This window comes from Platichthys flesus, chromosome 13, assembly GCF_949316205.1.
Source record: "Platichthys flesus chromosome 13, fPlaFle2.1, whole genome shotgun sequence".
Lineage (NCBI taxonomy): Eukaryota > Metazoa > Chordata > Actinopteri > Pleuronectiformes > Pleuronectidae > Platichthys > Platichthys flesus.
Window position 1 is genome coordinate 12,105,499 of NC_084957.1, and position 18,930 is coordinate 12,124,428.

The 18,930-nt window shown below is 42.7% G+C and overlaps 1 protein-coding gene across 1 annotated transcript in view; it reads left to right on the forward strand.

Annotated features, from left to right (window-relative positions):
• myo3b (myosin IIIB) overlaps nucleotides 1–18,930 on the forward strand; it is a 57,785-nt gene that overhangs the window by 23,502 nt on the left and 15,353 nt on the right. Inside the window, exons 24-33 of the mRNA XM_062402321.1 lie at nucleotides 6,996–7,075; nucleotides 7,838–7,858; nucleotides 8,941–9,018; nucleotides 10,009–10,214; nucleotides 13,104–13,215; nucleotides 13,480–13,642; nucleotides 14,066–14,146; nucleotides 15,578–15,674; nucleotides 17,138–17,192; nucleotides 18,104–18,227. Coding sequence (XP_062258305.1) covers nucleotides 6,996–7,075; nucleotides 7,838–7,858; nucleotides 8,941–9,018; nucleotides 10,009–10,214; nucleotides 13,104–13,215; nucleotides 13,480–13,642; nucleotides 14,066–14,146; nucleotides 15,578–15,674; nucleotides 17,138–17,192; nucleotides 18,104–18,227 — 1,017 coding nt within the window. The remainder of the gene's footprint in view (nucleotides 1–6,995; nucleotides 7,076–7,837; nucleotides 7,859–8,940; nucleotides 9,019–10,008; nucleotides 10,215–13,103; nucleotides 13,216–13,479; nucleotides 13,643–14,065; nucleotides 14,147–15,577; nucleotides 15,675–17,137; nucleotides 17,193–18,103; nucleotides 18,228–18,930) is intronic.

The following is an 18,930-nucleotide window of genomic DNA, read 5'->3' on the forward strand; positions in this document are numbered from 1 at the left end:
GGATAAATCTGCAGTCTCCATTATCTCTTGAGAGGCTCAGCTCTCTGCACGGCGCTCTGTTTTTATTTTCACTAAGCTGTCCCTCTTGGTTTCCGAGTGCTGAATGCTATCTACAGATTGTGGGTGCAGTAGGATATTTTTATGATAAGGTTTCTAAATACCCGGGGGATGAAGAAACAGTATTTAGAGAACACAAAAGCAACTCTCCCCACCTCTTTTCTGTTAGTTAAATGAAGGTGCTAATGTGCTCGTCATTAGCCGCAGCCGAGGCCTCCTGGTCACTTGACTTAGCCGAAATGCTAATAGATGTGTTAAATTGTCAGATTCTCACTTCCTCCTTTATTTCAGCTAAGCCACATTATGTGACTCACTTCCTTTCTAGGGACCTGTAAATGGCTGCTTTCGCTCCCGGTGGCATTAAATGGCGCTTCACTTCACAAAAGGCACCTCAGCCGAGACTCCACTAGAAATCTGTGTGATGTGTCTGTAAACTCCAATTGCAGGTTGTGCACGAGGGAGCCTTCAGCCACTTCTCTCTGCAATTAACGGCTTCTCGGGAGTGCACATTATAAAAACAAATTCAATGAACACTTAATGTCAGTGCACTAAGGTACTGTTTACTGCTTGTTGACATAGCTTCAGTTCAGTCTAAAAGCTTCTTTATTTCCTTTTTGTTCCGCTGCACTTTTGTCTGCGCTGGCGGATCGAGTGGATGCAATGATGCATCAGAGAAGAAAACTGTTTCTGCGTCGTGTCGTTTTAACCTCTACGTCTTTAAAAGCTTCACCACAGCTCCCAGTCGGTGCACACGTTCTTTTCCGTCTTCATTGAGAGCAAGTTTGCCTGCAACGTTTCTGTTCTGTTGTTTCAGTGGAGTTGGGGGTTGAATTCTCTCATTGCAGTTTTGCGAAACCCGCAGATCATTCTCATCAGATAAAAGCTATGAAACACTCGGGCTCCGGCTTATCGCTCTGGAAAAGATGGAGCGCTGTTTACAGTGAGATAGAGTATAGCATAAGAAAATTACAAATCTATTCTTCAGGGTAAAATATGTGGGGGATTTAATTTGCATTTTACTTCACATTATAGATTCACTGTTATCTGTGAAATTACCATTATCTGGGGGGATCTGATGGAAATCTGTTTTACACCAGGGTGGTTTCACACTCTGGGTCGCCTCCGCACTGTGTCACCACTAGGGGACACCCTCATAGACCTGCAGCCTGACTCTTTGATGGAAGCCAAATATGGCTATACGCACACACATACACACACACACACACACACACACACACACACACACACACACTCAATGGTTATACCTCCACTGACCCCACATATCAATTTGAAGTAATACATAAAAATAATTCACTGCTCTACATAATTTTCCTTTATATAATGTTTAGTCTCAATTTTAACACAGACCTTCTGTCCAGATTTATCTGATTTGTCGCGACGACCACGACCTGCTTTATTCTCCACACACCAGATTGGGGATGCCGGTGTCTCTGGGTGTCGACGCAGATCATGTTTGTGGAACAGTAGGAAACCAGGAAGGCCCCACAAAGTAAAAAGCTCCCAGGTGGTGAATAGCGCGGCCACTTGAGCCGTGCAGAGTGTGGGTCCTTGAAGCTTGGACATGTGGTGGTGTTTTGTCAGAGGAAATGGGATGTATTTGCATGGACAAATTCCTCAGAGCCAGGGCCTTCCCTAGATCAGGGGGATCACACTGTTTGAATTGGCCGAGTTCAGTCGGGCCTACCAGGGCCCGGGCAGCCTGCAGTCACAGTATGGGTCTCTCTATTTGTGTGTGTGTGTTGTGTGAGTTGTGTGTGTGTTGTGTAGCCTCAGGGCTGCTTGGCCCTGCTGGTTGTAGCACAGCACATCTGCACATACACACACTGCACCTCAAGGCTGCCAGTCCTTTGTCAGAGCTTGATGAAAAAGGAGAGATGTGCTTCCCAATGAAAAGTTGAGGTTCACAAATAGTGGAGACATTTATTTCCTGAATTTGTCTTGAATATGGATTTACAGCATTTAATCTTTGCCAGGATTTTATATTGTACTTCATAATGTATGCTGTATGTAGGACAATCACCAGTATGAGAACTGGGCTTATTTCAGTTAACATCATAGCCAACTGCCTCTGAAAAGAATCTTATCAGGCTGAAAAGTCCAGAGATTTAATGGACTTATTCCGTCCTTGAGAATGTTTTTAATCAGTAGCTTAAAAATATCGTATACAGCAGATGACTATGACTTGAACAAGTCTCATTAGGTAAACGAAACATTGCAAACTGGTGACTGATGTGGTTTTACTGTTTATTTCTCTGCAGTGGTGGAAAAAATCTAGTACATTTACTCTAATGCTGTATTTGAGCATTCATTTCCTTATCCCTTTGTTTTACTACATGTCAGAGGTGAACATAGTACTATCCATTTACTATTATTAGGTACTTTTCATATACAACAGGATAAACTCTTCAGATATAATCCACCACAAGCAGCAGGCGGAGGCAGGAGGCATCGTGTCATGATTTTGTTTACATCATATCGATAACAGCGTCGGCTCTTATCACCACAAACTCTCTAAACAGCTTTCTCACCCGGAGAGATTTACTGTTAGTCATGTTTTAGAAGCGTCATCAACCCCCCCCCCCCACACACACACACACACACACACACTCCTGTGCGGTGAATCATGCAGAGGATCTCCCGCTGCAGATTCTATGGACTTTCTGCAGACTTCATACTTGGAGCCAGGCGGAGAAAGTCCGTAGAAACTCCAGAGTCTCTCACTCAGACATGTAAGAGTTCAGTCCACGTCTGAAAACATCTTTAGAAAATTGTGTTAATTTCATTGTAGTGTTTATATGGCAATTGAATAAGGCCAAACTCCTCTCATATTTATTGAGTGATATGATTTCTGGCATGAATTTCTGTCTTCATTCATTTATTTTGATTAAAAAGTGTGAATTAACGACACAAGTTGATCTCGTAAGAAATCTGATGTTTTGAGAAGGTCTTCATGTTCGTGGAACAATTTACATATTGGTTTTCCATCTTCACATGAAGCCTCAGTTGCCACTCTCCGACCCTCTGGGTCTCCCTTCATGTCAGGAGATGCTCCTGTGTAGAAGTGACAGGCTTCTCCCAGCGTTATGACACTTCCAGCTCTTTGTTCTCTCCAAGCTGAAGCCTCTTTCTTCATCCCAGTGGACAGACACCGCAGTCTTCCTCCAGACTTCCACTCGCACAGTCGCCAACTCATACTTTTTTCATTTTCTCTCCTAATCGTGGTATTGGAGATTTTTCTTTTTTTTTTTGAGTCAGCAGTGGGATTTTCGATGGCCCCGCACACAAGTCGCTTCTCCTAAGTCACATGGTACAACATCCTTTGATAAATTCAACACTGTGTTGTGTCACTAAAAGCCAATTACACCATGCTTTTTTTATGATTGATCTGCTCTGACAGTGGTGTATGGCATTTAAATCAACAGCCCCCCGAGCCATCTCTGGGCATAAACGGCGGTGGTTATGGAGGGTGGCGGGGAGGGTTGGCAGGGGGGGGGGGGTTACGGGTGCTTTAATCTCATTTGCTTGGTTGCTGAGTTGAGTTTCTAGATCACATGTTTTCAAAAAGGGAGCGGGAGAGCGGCGGAGATATCCAGCAAGCCTCTGCTCACTCAGCTCGGGATGGCTGCACTCTCTTACAACTTTGATTGTCCCCCGTGTCGACAGCTCGATCCACAGCTTCTGAAGTACAAGGCGCACACTGGCACTCATAAAAGCGTGCAGGGAGGTGTCATATTGAACGCGGGATTGCTTTTTAATCCCAAGCACATTGACTATTCTTGTCAATAGAACCCCAATACAACTGCCAGCTTGAGCTTTTTAGCTTTTTCTTTTTTTTCCTACAGGATTCTTGCTGGGCTTAATTTTCAAAGTGAACGCACAGATGCCAGGGAAGGTCTTTTTTTTTTCTCTATGCACTCACCATACACACACACACACACACACAAACACACAGACACACACGAACAAGCACAAACCACTCTGTGTTTGTCCTGGGAATCCATGCCAAGAGCAACATGCATGAAGCAACAACGATCAGTGGGATACTGCTCCACCTCCTGTTTCTCAAGACTGAAAGACCTGATGGAAAATATTCACCGCTCTCCTTTATTAATTATTAACCTTTCACATTAAAATGTCTCTTTTCCTCATTTTATTTTCATCATTCCAGAGCACAAAAGTCCGACCTGCCATTCGCTGTAACAAAAAACACATGTGGCCTTCTTCTCGTACCCAATCCACTAAGAATAAATCTGGCTTTTCCTCGCTCGTCTCTGTTTGAATAATTATTATCCACATCATTAGACAAGTCCCCCACTGTATCTAAATTAGAAGGTCTTCTTTCAGGCCGGACATCACAGGTGTTGCCTCGGTTTCATGTCTCGGGAGGCGGAAATCTTTGAGGACGCTGACTATTAACCCGTGCTCTAATCATGGAGTCAGGAGGGGATATGAAACCCGCCAGAAGAATGAATTAATGCGACTCGCCAAGGAATACACGAAGAAAGCAGCGAGTGGCCGTTTGCGCGGCTTAGGTACAACTGTCATAGTTTCTCTCATCGTGGCGTAGCCCCTTCATCTCCCCTTGATGGTGTCATGGAAGTGAGAGGCGTGAAAGCACAGTGACACTCCACGGGCCCGTTCCACCCGCAGCCGCTAATTCATCATGACAAATGTGCTCAGATGATCTGGCCCAGCAGCACTAATGGGGAGAGGAGAGAGCGCACTTCATTTGCACAAGACCCACTCCAATTAATCCATCCAGCTTTACTCTGGGCTAATTGGAGCGGGGCCCTCCCTGCCTGTGTGCTGGTAATATACCCGACACAGTTTAATGGCTCCTGTTCTCAAATATCATACTTTTTTTTTTGTGTGTGTATATATATATATTTTTGTGTGGATTGTGCTGAAGGGCAGTCTTGAGGATGTTAAATCTGTCCCTGTGATTTTAAACATAATGCAAGCTCACAGGCACGCGTTTAAATTAAGCAATTAGCTGATCACATTTCCATGTAACCATATTTTACACTTTCTCCTATTTTTAAATTGTAATTCTGAACCTGTGATCACGTTTTCAAGCATGTTAGTAAAAAATATACAAAGTGGATGTTTCCCAGAGTATCTTGTGAGTTTTGTTTGCTGAACGCAAAATGTATTAAAAGCAGAATAAATGAGATAAATAAAAAAAAAATTGCAGATAACTGTCAAAAGCTAAAAGCAGCATCACTGCTAGCTTGAGAGTCGTTTGATCTGCTCCCCCATCATATGTTTCTGGTTGTTTTGACTAAAGCAGTGTGTGTGTGTGTGCGAGCGTGCATACTTTCACAGATTTCTATTAGGAGACCATGTTGAGCCAGGACTTCCCTGGGTGAGGACATTTTTGCCCATCTTCACTTTGTCCATGGGTTGTTTTTAGGGTTAAGGTTTACTTCTAAGGGCCTAGGGAATGCGTCAATGAGTGTCCTCAACTAATGAAACACATTCTGGCTCATCTTCACAACTTCAAAGGCCATTTTTGAAAGTTCTGACTTGGTTTTAAGATTCAGGTTAAACTTTATTTTAGGTTATGGGCGGGTATTTAGGTGTGATATGGAAAAAACTAGAGGAAAGGACCAGGGACTGCTTTATGTCAACGAGTGTCCTCAGCTAATGAATGACAAGTGACTGTGTTTGTGATTGCCTTTGATTTTGTGTAGATTTTTGTTTTAAACCATTGTTTTGAGGACAGGTTTGTGTTTCTTCACATTTTAAAATTGCTTTTTGGGAGTTTAAACGTTCATGTTAGCATAGGGTGAGGGATAGATGTTGTCATTTAGCTGTGATGGTGAAAGCGAGGGTAAAGGGCTTGAGAATGCGTAATGTCAACGAGTGTCCTCAACTAATGAAAGACAAGTGTGTGTATGTGTGTGTGAGAGATAGAGCGACATCACATTGCTTTGTTGTCTCACGCCAAAACCTTTGGCACAAAAGGGACATTCTTTGTCTAAAGTTAGAAGTGGTCTGCTTGTTAATTAATCCATCATAAATTGATTTTGATCTCTCCAGCGTTTGATTGATGCGTCCACACACTTGATAGCGCGGGGTCCTCAGAGGAAGGCAGGCACTGATCCAGTGTTTTAAGTTTCTGGCTCGCTGTCAGACCATGTCCTCAACAACTGATGTCTGAGTCTTGAAGTTACACGGAGAAAAGCCGACTGCACATTTGCATTTTTCAAAGTTGGGCTGTGTGCGGCGGAAAAATCTAGAACAATTGTTGGCCTGTCACTTCAGCTTTATCTTAAAAACTTACAAAGGTTTCCCTCCTTGCCGTACACGGCTGCTCTGGTAATGCTGCCTCCTGTGTCTGCAGACGTATTTTTCTAAAGGTGTGTGTGGCACATCTGTGCAGCTATTGTTTATTCATGGAGTAAACCCTTTGAAATGTGTTAAGATACTTCCCACTCATTATAAAAATCCTGCCACCCATGGATTAGGACTTTGATGTCACCAATCCTGCTTCAAAGGCTTCTTTCACTGCTATTAATCACAGTTTAGCCTCTGAAGATATAGCCAGAGAAAACATTTGGACATCTTGTGCAGAAACTTTGAAATGTTCAGACTGTCGTGCATATGCTACGTTCATATCCTCTCCGCTGTGTGTGGGGCTGTTGGACTGCTGTGCACCCAGCTGCTCTCCTGAGTCTATGGGATTCAGCTCAGATTTAGGCTTTTTTCAGAACTGTCTTTTATACTGTGCTGTATATGAGCACTAACACTGTTAATACAGTAGTGGAGTTGTTCACCTTACTTTTCTTTTTACCTTGTATATTGAAAAAGAAAATCACACAAAATGCTGGATGGTTCACTCACAATAATCGCTCATACCTCGTCCTGATGTTACTACCTTTGAATAGCAACTTATTTATTTTATTCTTAAACAGGAAATCTGGCGACATCCCGGGTGAGGGTCACCGCCGCCTCCAGATCTCTGCCCCCGCAGCTCAGTTCAGGACGCACCAAGGTGAGGCACGTGCTCCTGCAGCACAAATCATCACATCTGATAGCATATTGTTTGTACTGTTTATTTTTTGTATTATTTGTTGCTGATAGACATTGCACCAAGAGAAACCCAGTAAAAAACTGCATTCTGTAGCACGCCACATTAATTGAGTCCCTTATTATGTTTGCTGTCTTGCTTCGCCATCTGGCATTCGGTGTCTACGACTGGAAAGTTGTTTCTTGGAATCACTTTTTTGTAGCTTCTCTAAAAATCACAACAGCAGCTAAAGTACATGTGTCAATAAGAGGCCATGATGGTTTTATTAGGATAATCTTCTATGATAATTCTGTCTCTGAGTAGTAACTTTTAAAGGACCACAATAAAAATATATTAATAGTCATTAATCATGTTCATTCTGATGTTTTTATTGCAGAGTTTGTTTGAGTCACTTTCTATGTCATCAACATGTGTGTTTTATGAGGATCAGTTGCAGGGACAAACTTTTTCTGATTTCAATTTTCTTCTTATTTCACTTTTCTTCTGATTTCACATCATTTCTGATTCACTTTATTTAAGGGGAGACATACTACTTTTTGTCTAATCTTATTTCTTATGAATGTGAAAGCAGTTTTGTATGTTGTTGAATTATTATGTCTGTGTAAAGGAAATAAGAAATCACCTTTTGTTTTACATAAAAAAAACAACAACTTCTTTACTTCTTGTCTATCTATTTCTCTCTTCCTTTATTTCCATCTTATTCTTCAACATGTGCTGTGCTCAAAGTCTCCCAAATACCTATTGAAGGTAAGAATTCTGTTAAAAATGAATCTTTTCAAATTGCCAGCTCTCTCTGGAAAAATATATTATTCACTGAAATCAACCGAGCATCGATTTAATCCAAACTGAGACTCTAACTCTGTTTCTCTAACTTTCCTTCACTTTTCTATCCTCAATTACAGTCTGGTTTTGTAAGAAAAATGTTTTCAAAATGTTCACAATTCTGATACATTAATATGAACAAAGTTTCTGTGATATATCATTTTAGTTTAAAGAAATACATAATATGAAGCAAACACAGGACATCATTTGGGGTAAGAAATAACACTAGTAAAACTTTGTTGAACTTCCACTAAGCACCTACTCAGCTATTCTTTAACAAGAAAGGACTTTTTTAATATCGACTCGGTGTGATTGATGTAATATGTATGCCGTCATGTTCTCAATCAGAGTTCAGTAGAAGTGACACTTACGAAAAGTTTTGGAATTAGTGTCTCGCGGAGGTGGTTAAGAGTCGTGGAAGTTAGCCCTAGATACCGGGAGCTCTGTACGATTCTCAATGAATCTGATTCCTCTGTTCGTGTAAAGCAGATCACGTTTGACGTACCTTTTCTCTCTCTGTGATGGGATGGAATCAAGTATTAACATACGCGCTTTGCTACGTAGACTTACCATAAAATATCCACTGCATCATTAATTTTGATGAAGCCATGAACTGGGAAGGCCATTAGAAAGCTTATATTGTGTCCTCGTTAATCCGTCGTAGTCAGGATGACTGTCTGCTTTGTGACGGCTAGTCTCATTACTCAGAACGATCCACAATTTTCCCATGCCCCACAGCAGTGCAGAATTATTCTCTAGATTGTTAGCTTTAAGTGTTTATGGGGCTGTGTTATACAGGCGGCACAGTTAGTACAGCTGTGAATTCCCAACTGGCCCGTTTGGAGACCTGCTGTAATAATACCTTTATTTCTACGGAGTCGACAGAGGACGTCAGGTTGCAAATAAACAACGTCTCACTTGAATCTGCCTGGTTCTCAGTGATGCTCCTGGCCTGAGTCGGGCCTGTTTGTGTATGTTGGGTGTTCAGTGTGAATGTTTGTGTCCAGGTGGACACAATGGAGATGATGCGACACCCGGAAGAAACCACCAACATGAGGAGACAGACAGTTGCCTCCTACTTCCGTGTAGGTGTCCGATCTCTTTCATCCTCCCAGCAACTATCACACACCATGCAACCATTAAAGAAAAACATGCGTTCATGAGCAAGAGAACTATAAGATATTCTTATAGGGATTCTACTATTCAGTTTCATTAAAACTCACAGTAACTTGATTGTCAAACAAAGTTTTGTAATCATTTTTTAACAATAATGTCCGCAAATATTGATACATTTATTTTGAGCTTGATTATACTTTCTCAATGTTGCTTTTTCTAAAAAAGAACTCTAGTTGTTTCATGATGAAACATTTTGAATAAAGCAAAAAAAGCACAAACACAGCCACTTCTCTGGGAGAACACATGGACAACGGGCTTCCCCCCAAATTAAGATCAGATATACATTCAGAAATATAAATATACTTACTTTGAGTTGATACTAGTGTATAGGAAGTTGGTGCAGAACATACATGAGCTAAAGAGGAGTCAAAATAGGACGTCACTCTATCAGGTATTCAAAAGTTCTTCTCCCAATCCATTCTAATCTGAATTCATGTCTGCTGGATAAGTAGGTGGCACAATTTGGTCTCTGGTCCCTCCAGTGTCTGAAAAATTGGGAATGGACATTTTACATTGAGGTCAAATGTGTTCACAACAACAGTAAATTTCATACCAGGCGAGGGATGGCACCTGGATAGAGTGGGAGGCAGGACATAATGTATAATCATTTTCTGTTGCCCTCAAAGTTACAAAAATCTTCAGTTATTTACATTTGTTATATGAAAATGAAAAACTTTGGTCAATCCCATTGGGACTGATTAATCCTGCCAGTTACTATTCACCTTAAACTTTATAATGAAACACATTTTCATCTGGAAGAAGTCGGTTTCTCTTTGATGTGCAAATCATCCCGACTGAACTATGGCACCAGACTTTGATAATGTGAATTAATTTAACCGCTCTCTTGTGTTTTCTCGCCCCTGCCTACTGTTTACTGTCGTCTCATCGTGTTCCTGCAGTACTCCCTGATGGACCTGCTGTCTAAGATGGTGGTGGGTCAGCCCCACTTTGTGCGCTGCATCAAACCCAACGATGACCGGCAGGCGCTGCGCTTCTGCAAGGAGCGGGTCATGGTGCAGCTGCGCTACACCGGGATCCTGGAGACGGTGAACATCCGTCGACAGGGCTACTCCCACCGCATCCTGTTCGAAGAGTTCGTCAACAGGTAAGAGCGGCGCGGAGGCAGAGGCGGCACATCCTCTCTCCGGCACGCACACATGCAGAGCACCGTCATAACCCTGGAGACGGTGCAGAACAAGGGAGCCATGCTCTGCATCACACAAAAACACCGGTTCTTTAATTAGATAGGGGTACAAGTTGAGCAGAGCAAGAGGCAGACTAATTGGCAGTCATTAGTGATAGTGCAAGACTAAATCCTACAACTCTTGTAGCTGGGTGGATACTCCAGTCTGGAGAATATGGATAAAGCTCAAACAGGGAGGAACTGTGATTATAAGGGCTGATGCATTTTAATGGATTTCCTTTTGCTATTCATAAAGAGTTTGTTCTTTAACTCAGTGACCTGGAAAAGCTCTAATGTAGTCTCCTCGTCCCATTGGTATATATTAGAACACAATTAAAACAAGATTTCCTCATTAGGGGGTCATTATGTAAGGGTGTTGTTTTTGTTGTTAAAAATGTGGGACAGGATCCGATAACTATGCTGCACACTTGTGTTCAGATTTAAAAAGTAGTAAACCTAAACATTCTCAGCCCCTTCCAAAAACCAACACACATTTTTAGACATGTCTGTGGGAAAATTCAAGGAAACTCAAACTTTGAAAATATTCCAGCCTCTTCTAATGTGCCGACTTTAAAATGATGTAACATTTAATAAACTTGGGCTTGTGGCCTCTAGGAGAGAAAGAACGTTGTCGACAAGTCTCACGGATTTAGTGAAGCTTTAGAAATTTGCTCTTTGAATGACCACATGGTTTTTCCTCACAACACTTTATAGCTGCTTTTATAGATGAACTCCGGATATTCTCCCGAAATTAACACGGAGGGGCTGTATGTGAGGACGCAAATACCCGAGTCATTTACCTCGGAGATTCTCTGGAGTTCCTCCTGTCAGCGCTCTCGTACAAACTATGGATCATCTGAGCTCATGTGGGAATGAAGTAGGATATTGTCCAGAAGATTCACTGCGAGCAAGTGGACTATTAGATGACATTTCTTACACGTGACAGATGAAAAGCTAGGGATAAAAATTAAACAAATATATCAGGATGAAAAAGAGGATCCATACAAATAGACGCCAAAGAAGATGTCAACTGGGAGAGAGACAATGAGGTCCCACAGCTTTTTGCCATTGGAGCCGACGCTGGTGTCGATGTGCTCTAAACAAAAACACGTGATTCCAGCAATGGTATTTATACGTCATGTTCTGTCTCTTGCTCGTGCCGGCCAGACGCCACCCCTCACCCTAATGTGCTGGACATTTTCTGTTTGTGTGAACGGAGCTGACCAATACAATCACCTCTAGCGTTCGTCATTTGTGGAAGGCAAAGTCCAGAGAAAGTCCGGACCCAATTTTCCAAACATTTTCTGTCTGTATGTCTGTGTGTGTGTGTGTGTGTGTGTGTGTGTGTGTGTGTGTGTGTGTGTGTGCGTGTGTTTGTGTGTGTGTTACAACTTCAGACCACATTTTAACCTCACCACTGAATCCATATCATCCAACCTGAGCCTCGCAGAAGTCGTACAAACAGACCCGAATGGATAAACTGCACCTTTAGTGAAAACTGATTTCAATTTGTGTGCTCATATCAAAGGCTCGTCTGATGTTGCCAAGCAGTGCTTTGTATTTACCATCAAAGAAATAACAGGTATCAACAGGAATTAGAATGAAAGGCTGTAGACTGAGGCGGGTACGGGGAGTTCAAAGAAGTTTTTCTTCTTCTTGTTGTTCTTCGATTTTGACCAACGCCAGAACCCAAGAGATTAACCAGTAGTTCTGGAGCCTTGATGTCCTCTGAGCAAACAGTCAGAGCCACTTTGTCCCATGCTGGTATATTGTAAACTACAACTAGAGGATCATGGGACAGATCCAGACACCATCAGCCATAACACATGCAAGGAAGCTGATGCACATTGATAGGCCGAGGCTGATGGGCATCGTCTGTGGTCACTGAAATACGAGACGATGATCAGTTCAAAAGAGCTGCAACAATGGGCCTCTGTCTGAGACTCATGTCTCAGTCCGGCTCGATTTTAACCTCAGACTGAGCATCCGACTTTCTAACTGTGGTGCTTCAATAAAGTTGTATGCAAAGTTCATTGTCGCTTCTTTTGAACATGGTCAGGTAAAGTATCCTGGAACTGTTGTCCTACATTGAGGAGGAGCCACATGTTTGTGATTAAGATGACACAACTGAGGAATAATCAGGTTTCTCTAAAATCACATTTGGATTATTTAGTCATCCAATAATTCGAAGTTTCACATTTATACTTTACTTAGGCAGACTCAGACAAATTAAGCATTGGGGTAAAATTTTAAGTTATAATAATAACATTTTGGGAATTCTAATCATTTTGGCTTTTTTTGTTGTTGTTAATAGTCAAATCAATACCACTCACGTCAATACAGTAAACTACCAGGAGATTCAGTAGCTTTCACAAGAGGTTCACAATTGTAATTTATGAGTTAAGAGGCTTGGGAAGGTAGATTCATATTAAGTTCATGTTTAGCCTACAGACATGACAATGGTTTTAATCACCTCATGTGACAAGAGTATTTCTAAAAATCTCTACTTTTAATTGTACTACTCTTCAACTTTTGTCTATTTTATGTTAATGTACTGTGAATTAATACGTAACATTTCCAAAAGATATTTAAGTGAAAACATGCCTGAATATTTAATTGCTGCTCATGACTCAAACATCTTTTTTCACAATATGCTGCATTTCATCTCAACTTTTTGGTGACACTGTCTTTGTGTTCCTGCCAAAAGGTTTTGGAACAGATGAAAAAGACAAAAATATTAGAGTAAAGTGAAACCTTAAACTAAAACTTCAAAAGTTTGTGAATCCTTAACTTCTTTTCCTCCTCTCACAGATATTACTATCTTGCATTTCGGGCTCACCAGATGCCTGACACCAGCATAGAGAACGCGGTTGCCATCCTGAAGCGGGCCAAATTAGAGGACTGGGCACTGGGGAAAACAAAGGTAACCTCTTTTACACCTGAGAATTAAAACGGTGAAGAAATCTGTGTTCAGAAATCACATTTACCTGAGCATAGTTTTAACATTTCATGTGATCAAGAGTTTTTGTTAAAAAGAAAGAAAACAAAGAACAATAAAAACAGAAAGGCGGCCGATGATTAAGAAATGAAGTCATGCTATGGAGGCACAAAACTGTCTATCAAATGAGTGTTAGTTCAAAGAACTACAAGACTGGGACGTTCTAACCTGGTCTTCATGTCCTGTCAGGTGTTTCTGAGGTACTACCATGTGGAGCAGCTCAACCTGCTGCTGCGGGAGGTGATCGCTCGGGTCGTGGTGTTGCAGGCGTACACTAAAGGCTGGCTGGGCGCCCGGCGTTACCGAAAAGAGAAGCAGAAGAGAAAACACGGCGCCATCATCATCCAGTCAGGTACACTGGAGAGGGAATTATTCCGATTTAAATAAAAAACATATACATCATTCTTTTTTTATCTTGCAACAATTAAACAGGTGCCAAATCAAAGTGATTCTGACAGTATTGGTTTCTTAACGACCTCAAGTCTATTATGCATCGGCAACTCTTCATAAAAGAGATGAGTTTGATAACCAGAGCTTGACCTGCGAGGGTTGAGAGCGATGCTTCAGAGCAGACAATAAGACCTCAGAGAGTTCAAAGGGATCCATCCCTCTGCCACCTGGTTTAGCAGTGTTTTGAAGTGGGATCTTGTGTAGTATCTGCAGTCTATTTTGTTTCACAGAGGTAGGTCAGCAATCTGTCTCTCTCACACACACACACACACACACACACACACACACACACACACACACACACTGTCTCTTTCTCTCTCTCTAGCCTGGAGGGGCTACGTTGCTCGGCAGAACCTCAAGCAAATAAAGAAGGAGCGGGAAGGGGCCGCTGTCCGCATACAGTCAGGTAATAACATGTTTATATTTTCCTCTGAAGCTCTTCATACATTCAAAATTCAGACCTCCTGGAATTTGCTCATGTACTGTGGACCCGTGTCCGGTGGAAAAAATTAATCCCATTTTTCCCTACGTTTTTCAAAAGGCGAAAAGGGATAAAAGCACAAAAACCTTGCATCTTTGTGAAACACCTTTTTGATCTCGACGAGTGGCCCACGAAACAGTAATAATTAATTAATAATGCATAAAGGAAAGCTTTTGAAAGTTTGGGCAGCATTTGGTCCCCATGTTTCAGGAGAACAGTGCATACTGAGATCCTTCTTTTCCTTTCATCTCTTTCCCAGTAAAGGCAAGAGAGGGGCTTATCCCTTCTGTTTCCTCACGACTTCCTCTCTCAAATTCCTGGCCTATTACACAGCTCTCACATACCAGAAACAAGATGCCTTTTTATACTGTCAACCTTTTCATCTGAAATGTAAATTAATTCTTACTCAGTGTGCCTTGACGAAGATCAAAGTGGGCACATTAACCTTCCCGGGTCCCCCCCCCCCATCCACTCCCTCCTTGGAGCCTCTCACTGGAGGACAGGGGTGGGTGCCAAAAGGGGCAGGGGAGAGGAGGGCAGAAGGAGGAGATTTGGCATTGTTTCCCCTGGCTTCCCTAAGGGCTGCCCTCATCTGGCACATGGAGCATTTCGGTTGCTTGCACACCTTGTGTAAATGTCCTCCATTAAAGCCCTTGTAAATAACGCTGCAGAATGGGTAAACATGCTTTTGGTGTGAGAAAACCCTCTCCGTCGCCGCCGCCACCGTCTTTCTCTTTAGAAAAAGTGTTTGTGTGTGGCCGCCGGGGTTTGTTGGATGGGTGGGGTGCAGGGGTGGGTGGGGGTGGGCCTGAACCTGACATAAGTGGGGCCTCAGCCCCCCGGCAGAGCACTCCAGCACATTCACATTGTGTGTTCTCTGCAGCTTATAGCCTTTGAGGTGGACTGCATTTGCATTCTGAAAATAAACAGATGCCTTTCAAATGCATGAGCCTGGTGGCTTCTCAGATCTCAGCAGGGCCTGGGGGACATGCTCACCATCGATCAGATTAGACCATGCAAAATAGAACCACGGCTCAACAATGTACTTGAGCTTTGCTTTCCTGTGCATATAATTTTACAAGAAAAACACAAAGCCGGTTGACGGAGTAAATCAGCGGGCTCCATTTACCATCCATCTCCCTTCAGTATGTGTGTAGTTGTTCAACACAGCTCTCCCAGTGAATGCATTGTTTTTAATACAAATCTGTCGTAAAGCTTTGATAAACAGTTGTTAATTATGTTTGACTGGATAACTGCCCCAGTGGACTTTACCAATGTAGTTTAGACATATATCAGAGGGAGGACAATGGTTCTCTGACCATGTGAAAGCATGTCTGACGTATATTTTCTGTGCAGCTTACAGAGGCCATCGGGTGCGTCGTGACCACGGACCCCAGAGGCCCAGATGTCGGCCCGAGGCCGGCAGTAAGACCACCAAGGAGGAGCAGACGAGGTGAACTTTGACACCTCTCGCCCTTCAGGGTCTGTCCTCATCAAAACCCTATTTCCCTGCAGTTGGATCCCCCCCCCCCCCCCCCCCCCCCCCCCCATTTCAGACAGTAGTCTTCAAACGCAACTGAGAACGAGACCATTAGAGACGACTTATTGAACAAGAGGTCTGACACACTCTTCACTCATCTCCAGCCCTGTCGGTCGGGCTCCTCTCACCCTGTAACGTGCTGTTGTTTCAAGCAGCAGAGGAAGCTCCTCCCCTGCGCGACCCACCTCTTTCAGTTTTATAAATGTAATAAATATCTTTCCACCAGATTGCACACTTGTCTGACCACAAACAGAGCCGGGCGCTTCACTGGTCTCCAGATGTACTCGTTGAGAACTTTGTGTTTATTCAGCATATGGGCAGGCCAGTCATTAAGAAAGTATGTGCTAAGCAGGAGAGCAGCCGCCGACCGAACAGCAGCACACGTGGTATCCATGGAGGCTTTTAGCAGAAAGGCGGCACCGCAACTCTCAATATTCAGTTTATTACAAATCCTCTGATGTAAGGTTTGGGAGTACAGAGTTATGCTTGAATTACTCTGTGTTATGAGAGTCAGAGAATCCATGAAAATTACAATAGGGACAACTTCAATGATTCTGAGTATGATGTTTTCAAATCATGTTGATGTCTTAAAACAGCTCACATGTTAAGATTTTGCTTTCAAATCGTGGGCAACTTTAAATACTCTAAAAATGCCAGATTCACACATCTGAAAATGTTATGCTCCTTATACGCTCAAACCAAGCGCAGCCTCATCAGGGAGTTTTCTCTCCATGTTTACAATCATATTCCTTGGTGAGAAACACTTCAAACCTCCACTCAACAATTCTGTTTAATCAGTGTTGGAATCTCTCCATATAGATTTATTATGACATGATCTGGCCCATTTTTCCTCCTGTAAGATCTATGTTCTCACCTACATGCTGTTCTTTTCCCTTTTGATATCCCTCCTCGCTGCCACGCATGAATTCTGCGTTTTGCATCCAAAGAGCGGGGCCTCCAGTTGCATCACCCAGTCCAAACTGGAAGAGATGTTGTTTTTCTAGACCCCGAGCGTGATTGTGACTGGTGTGCACCTTTGTGTTGGCAGATGTTGTTGTAGGTTTTTTTGTGTGTTTGTGTTTTTAAATAATTCAACAATGAGTGATCACACAGAAACAAACCTCTCTCTCTCTCTCTCTCTCTCTCTCTCTCTCTCTCTCTCTCTCTCTCTCTCTCACTATGCATAATCATTGCATAATCATGAACTAAGGCTGTTTTTTAACACTAAACAAGGAGATAAATACAAATCACCCTGAGCACAACTAATGTTAACACTGTTTGAACAGTTATTAATATGTAAATATCATAAATATAATGTATGTGCCTTTAATGATATTTATGTTCATTGCACCTAAAGATGCGTCTTAATTACACAGGTCTGTCAGCCCGAAGAGCAAAGAGTCCCACACAGATCACATATGCAGAGGAAATGTAAGTAGCCACATATAAATGAGCTTTTTCTTTCACGCCTGACTTTAGCCATATATGTAAAAATGCTGCTCCTTTTAAAAAAAATTAAATAAAATAAAATAAAAAAGCAGCTTTAACCCAGATTATTCTTTGGGAATTTTTGAGTCCTTGAGACAAAAGAGTTCTCTTGCTCCAACCTCCATCTCAGCGGAGAAGACAGGGTGGTACGGGAGCGAGAGAATCAAAAGGCTGGAAATTCACGGCTGAGAATAAATGCCCGCTCTTCCCCGAGGTGATTTGTCTTTGCGCTCCTCTTTCTACAGATGTTAGACCCCTTTTTTAGTAAAGACCTGAGGTTCTTTGGTAGCACTTTGATATCCTGCTCGGATTCAATATGTGAAATAGAAGAGCCACTCCGTGACTTGGAGCACATCACAGTCTTTGAAGTCTGATCCAATTTTTGCTGCTCACCATTTGATGTTGAAAGGATGAAATGAGGAAAATGTACAGTTTTTGCCAGTAACTCTGCTGAGCATATGTAAGATTAAAAAAGCAAAATCCTTTGGAGGATGTACTTAGAAATGTTAAGCAGATTAATACTTTCCTATAGCTCTTTTATTCAAAGATAAAATTAAATATGAGAGGAAGTCTGTATGTGCTGTTTTTTAACCTCACAATTAAGTCAGTGTGGTGCTGTTTGCTGGGAGGTAGGGCTACTAAAGGGGGATATGCAATTGCATTAGCATTTGATTAACATTGCAAAGCACATTAATGGGTGTGAGTGCCAAATTGTAAATTGTAAATAAATGAATACAGCATCTACATGACTAAATTGAAAAAAAATTACGGAGCCTGCTTCTGCCTGTGTCTATTTATCCAGCGCTTTCCATTGACATTGCTCTTCTGGGTGTGTTTACGCCTCCTCTTTCAAGGTTGGCCCCGACAGCCGAGACAGACAAGTGAAAGACTTCAAGAGAGACAAAGGCAGAGCGGAAGACAGTGTAACGAAGCCTTGCAGGGAGACAGCCAGGCTGCGAGACATGCAGTGTAAACAAGGTAAGCCCGAGCGCAGAGCTGGCGGGTGCAGGTAATTACACAAAGAGAGAGCAGAAATCCCGCTTTAATGGATAAAGTGCCATTTTTAATACGGGCCCCCTTTCAACCTTTCATCCCAGCCAATCCCCTGCTGCCATTCTTTGTTGACAGCACAGGGAGAGGAGTATTATGGGTGATCATTTCTGCGGTATTTTAATAACCCGGGTCAGCTCATCACAAACGTCTCATGGCAAGTGGTGGGGGGGGGGGGCTCTTTGGAAGTGGCACGAGCACTTCAAAGCTTTCGCTCTCCTGCACGGTGAGTCCTTCACTAAGGATCTCATCAGTTGCTCTTAATGGACCTGCACAGTAACGGTGACAAGAAAATACACAAACCCTGATTTGTTGAACATATGTTTGGTTTGCTTTTTGCCCCGGGCGATGAATTACATTAATTCCCGCCTGCCTGGAAGGCTGAGTGGGTGGCTGCGCAGGGGGCCTCCGATTATGGCCGTCACCCAGCCCACCACTAGGGTAGCCTGGGTAATGGGGGCCCGGCCCTTCATTAATGTTATTACAGGGGGTATGAGGTAAGAGACGGAGGTGGAATAGCATTTAGCGTCGCGGCTGAGAGATTACTGGGATTAGACATGATAATGTAACACAGACAGGGCTCTCCAGCAGGCCCGGGATTAGTGTCAGCACGCCACAGCAGGTCTGGGTT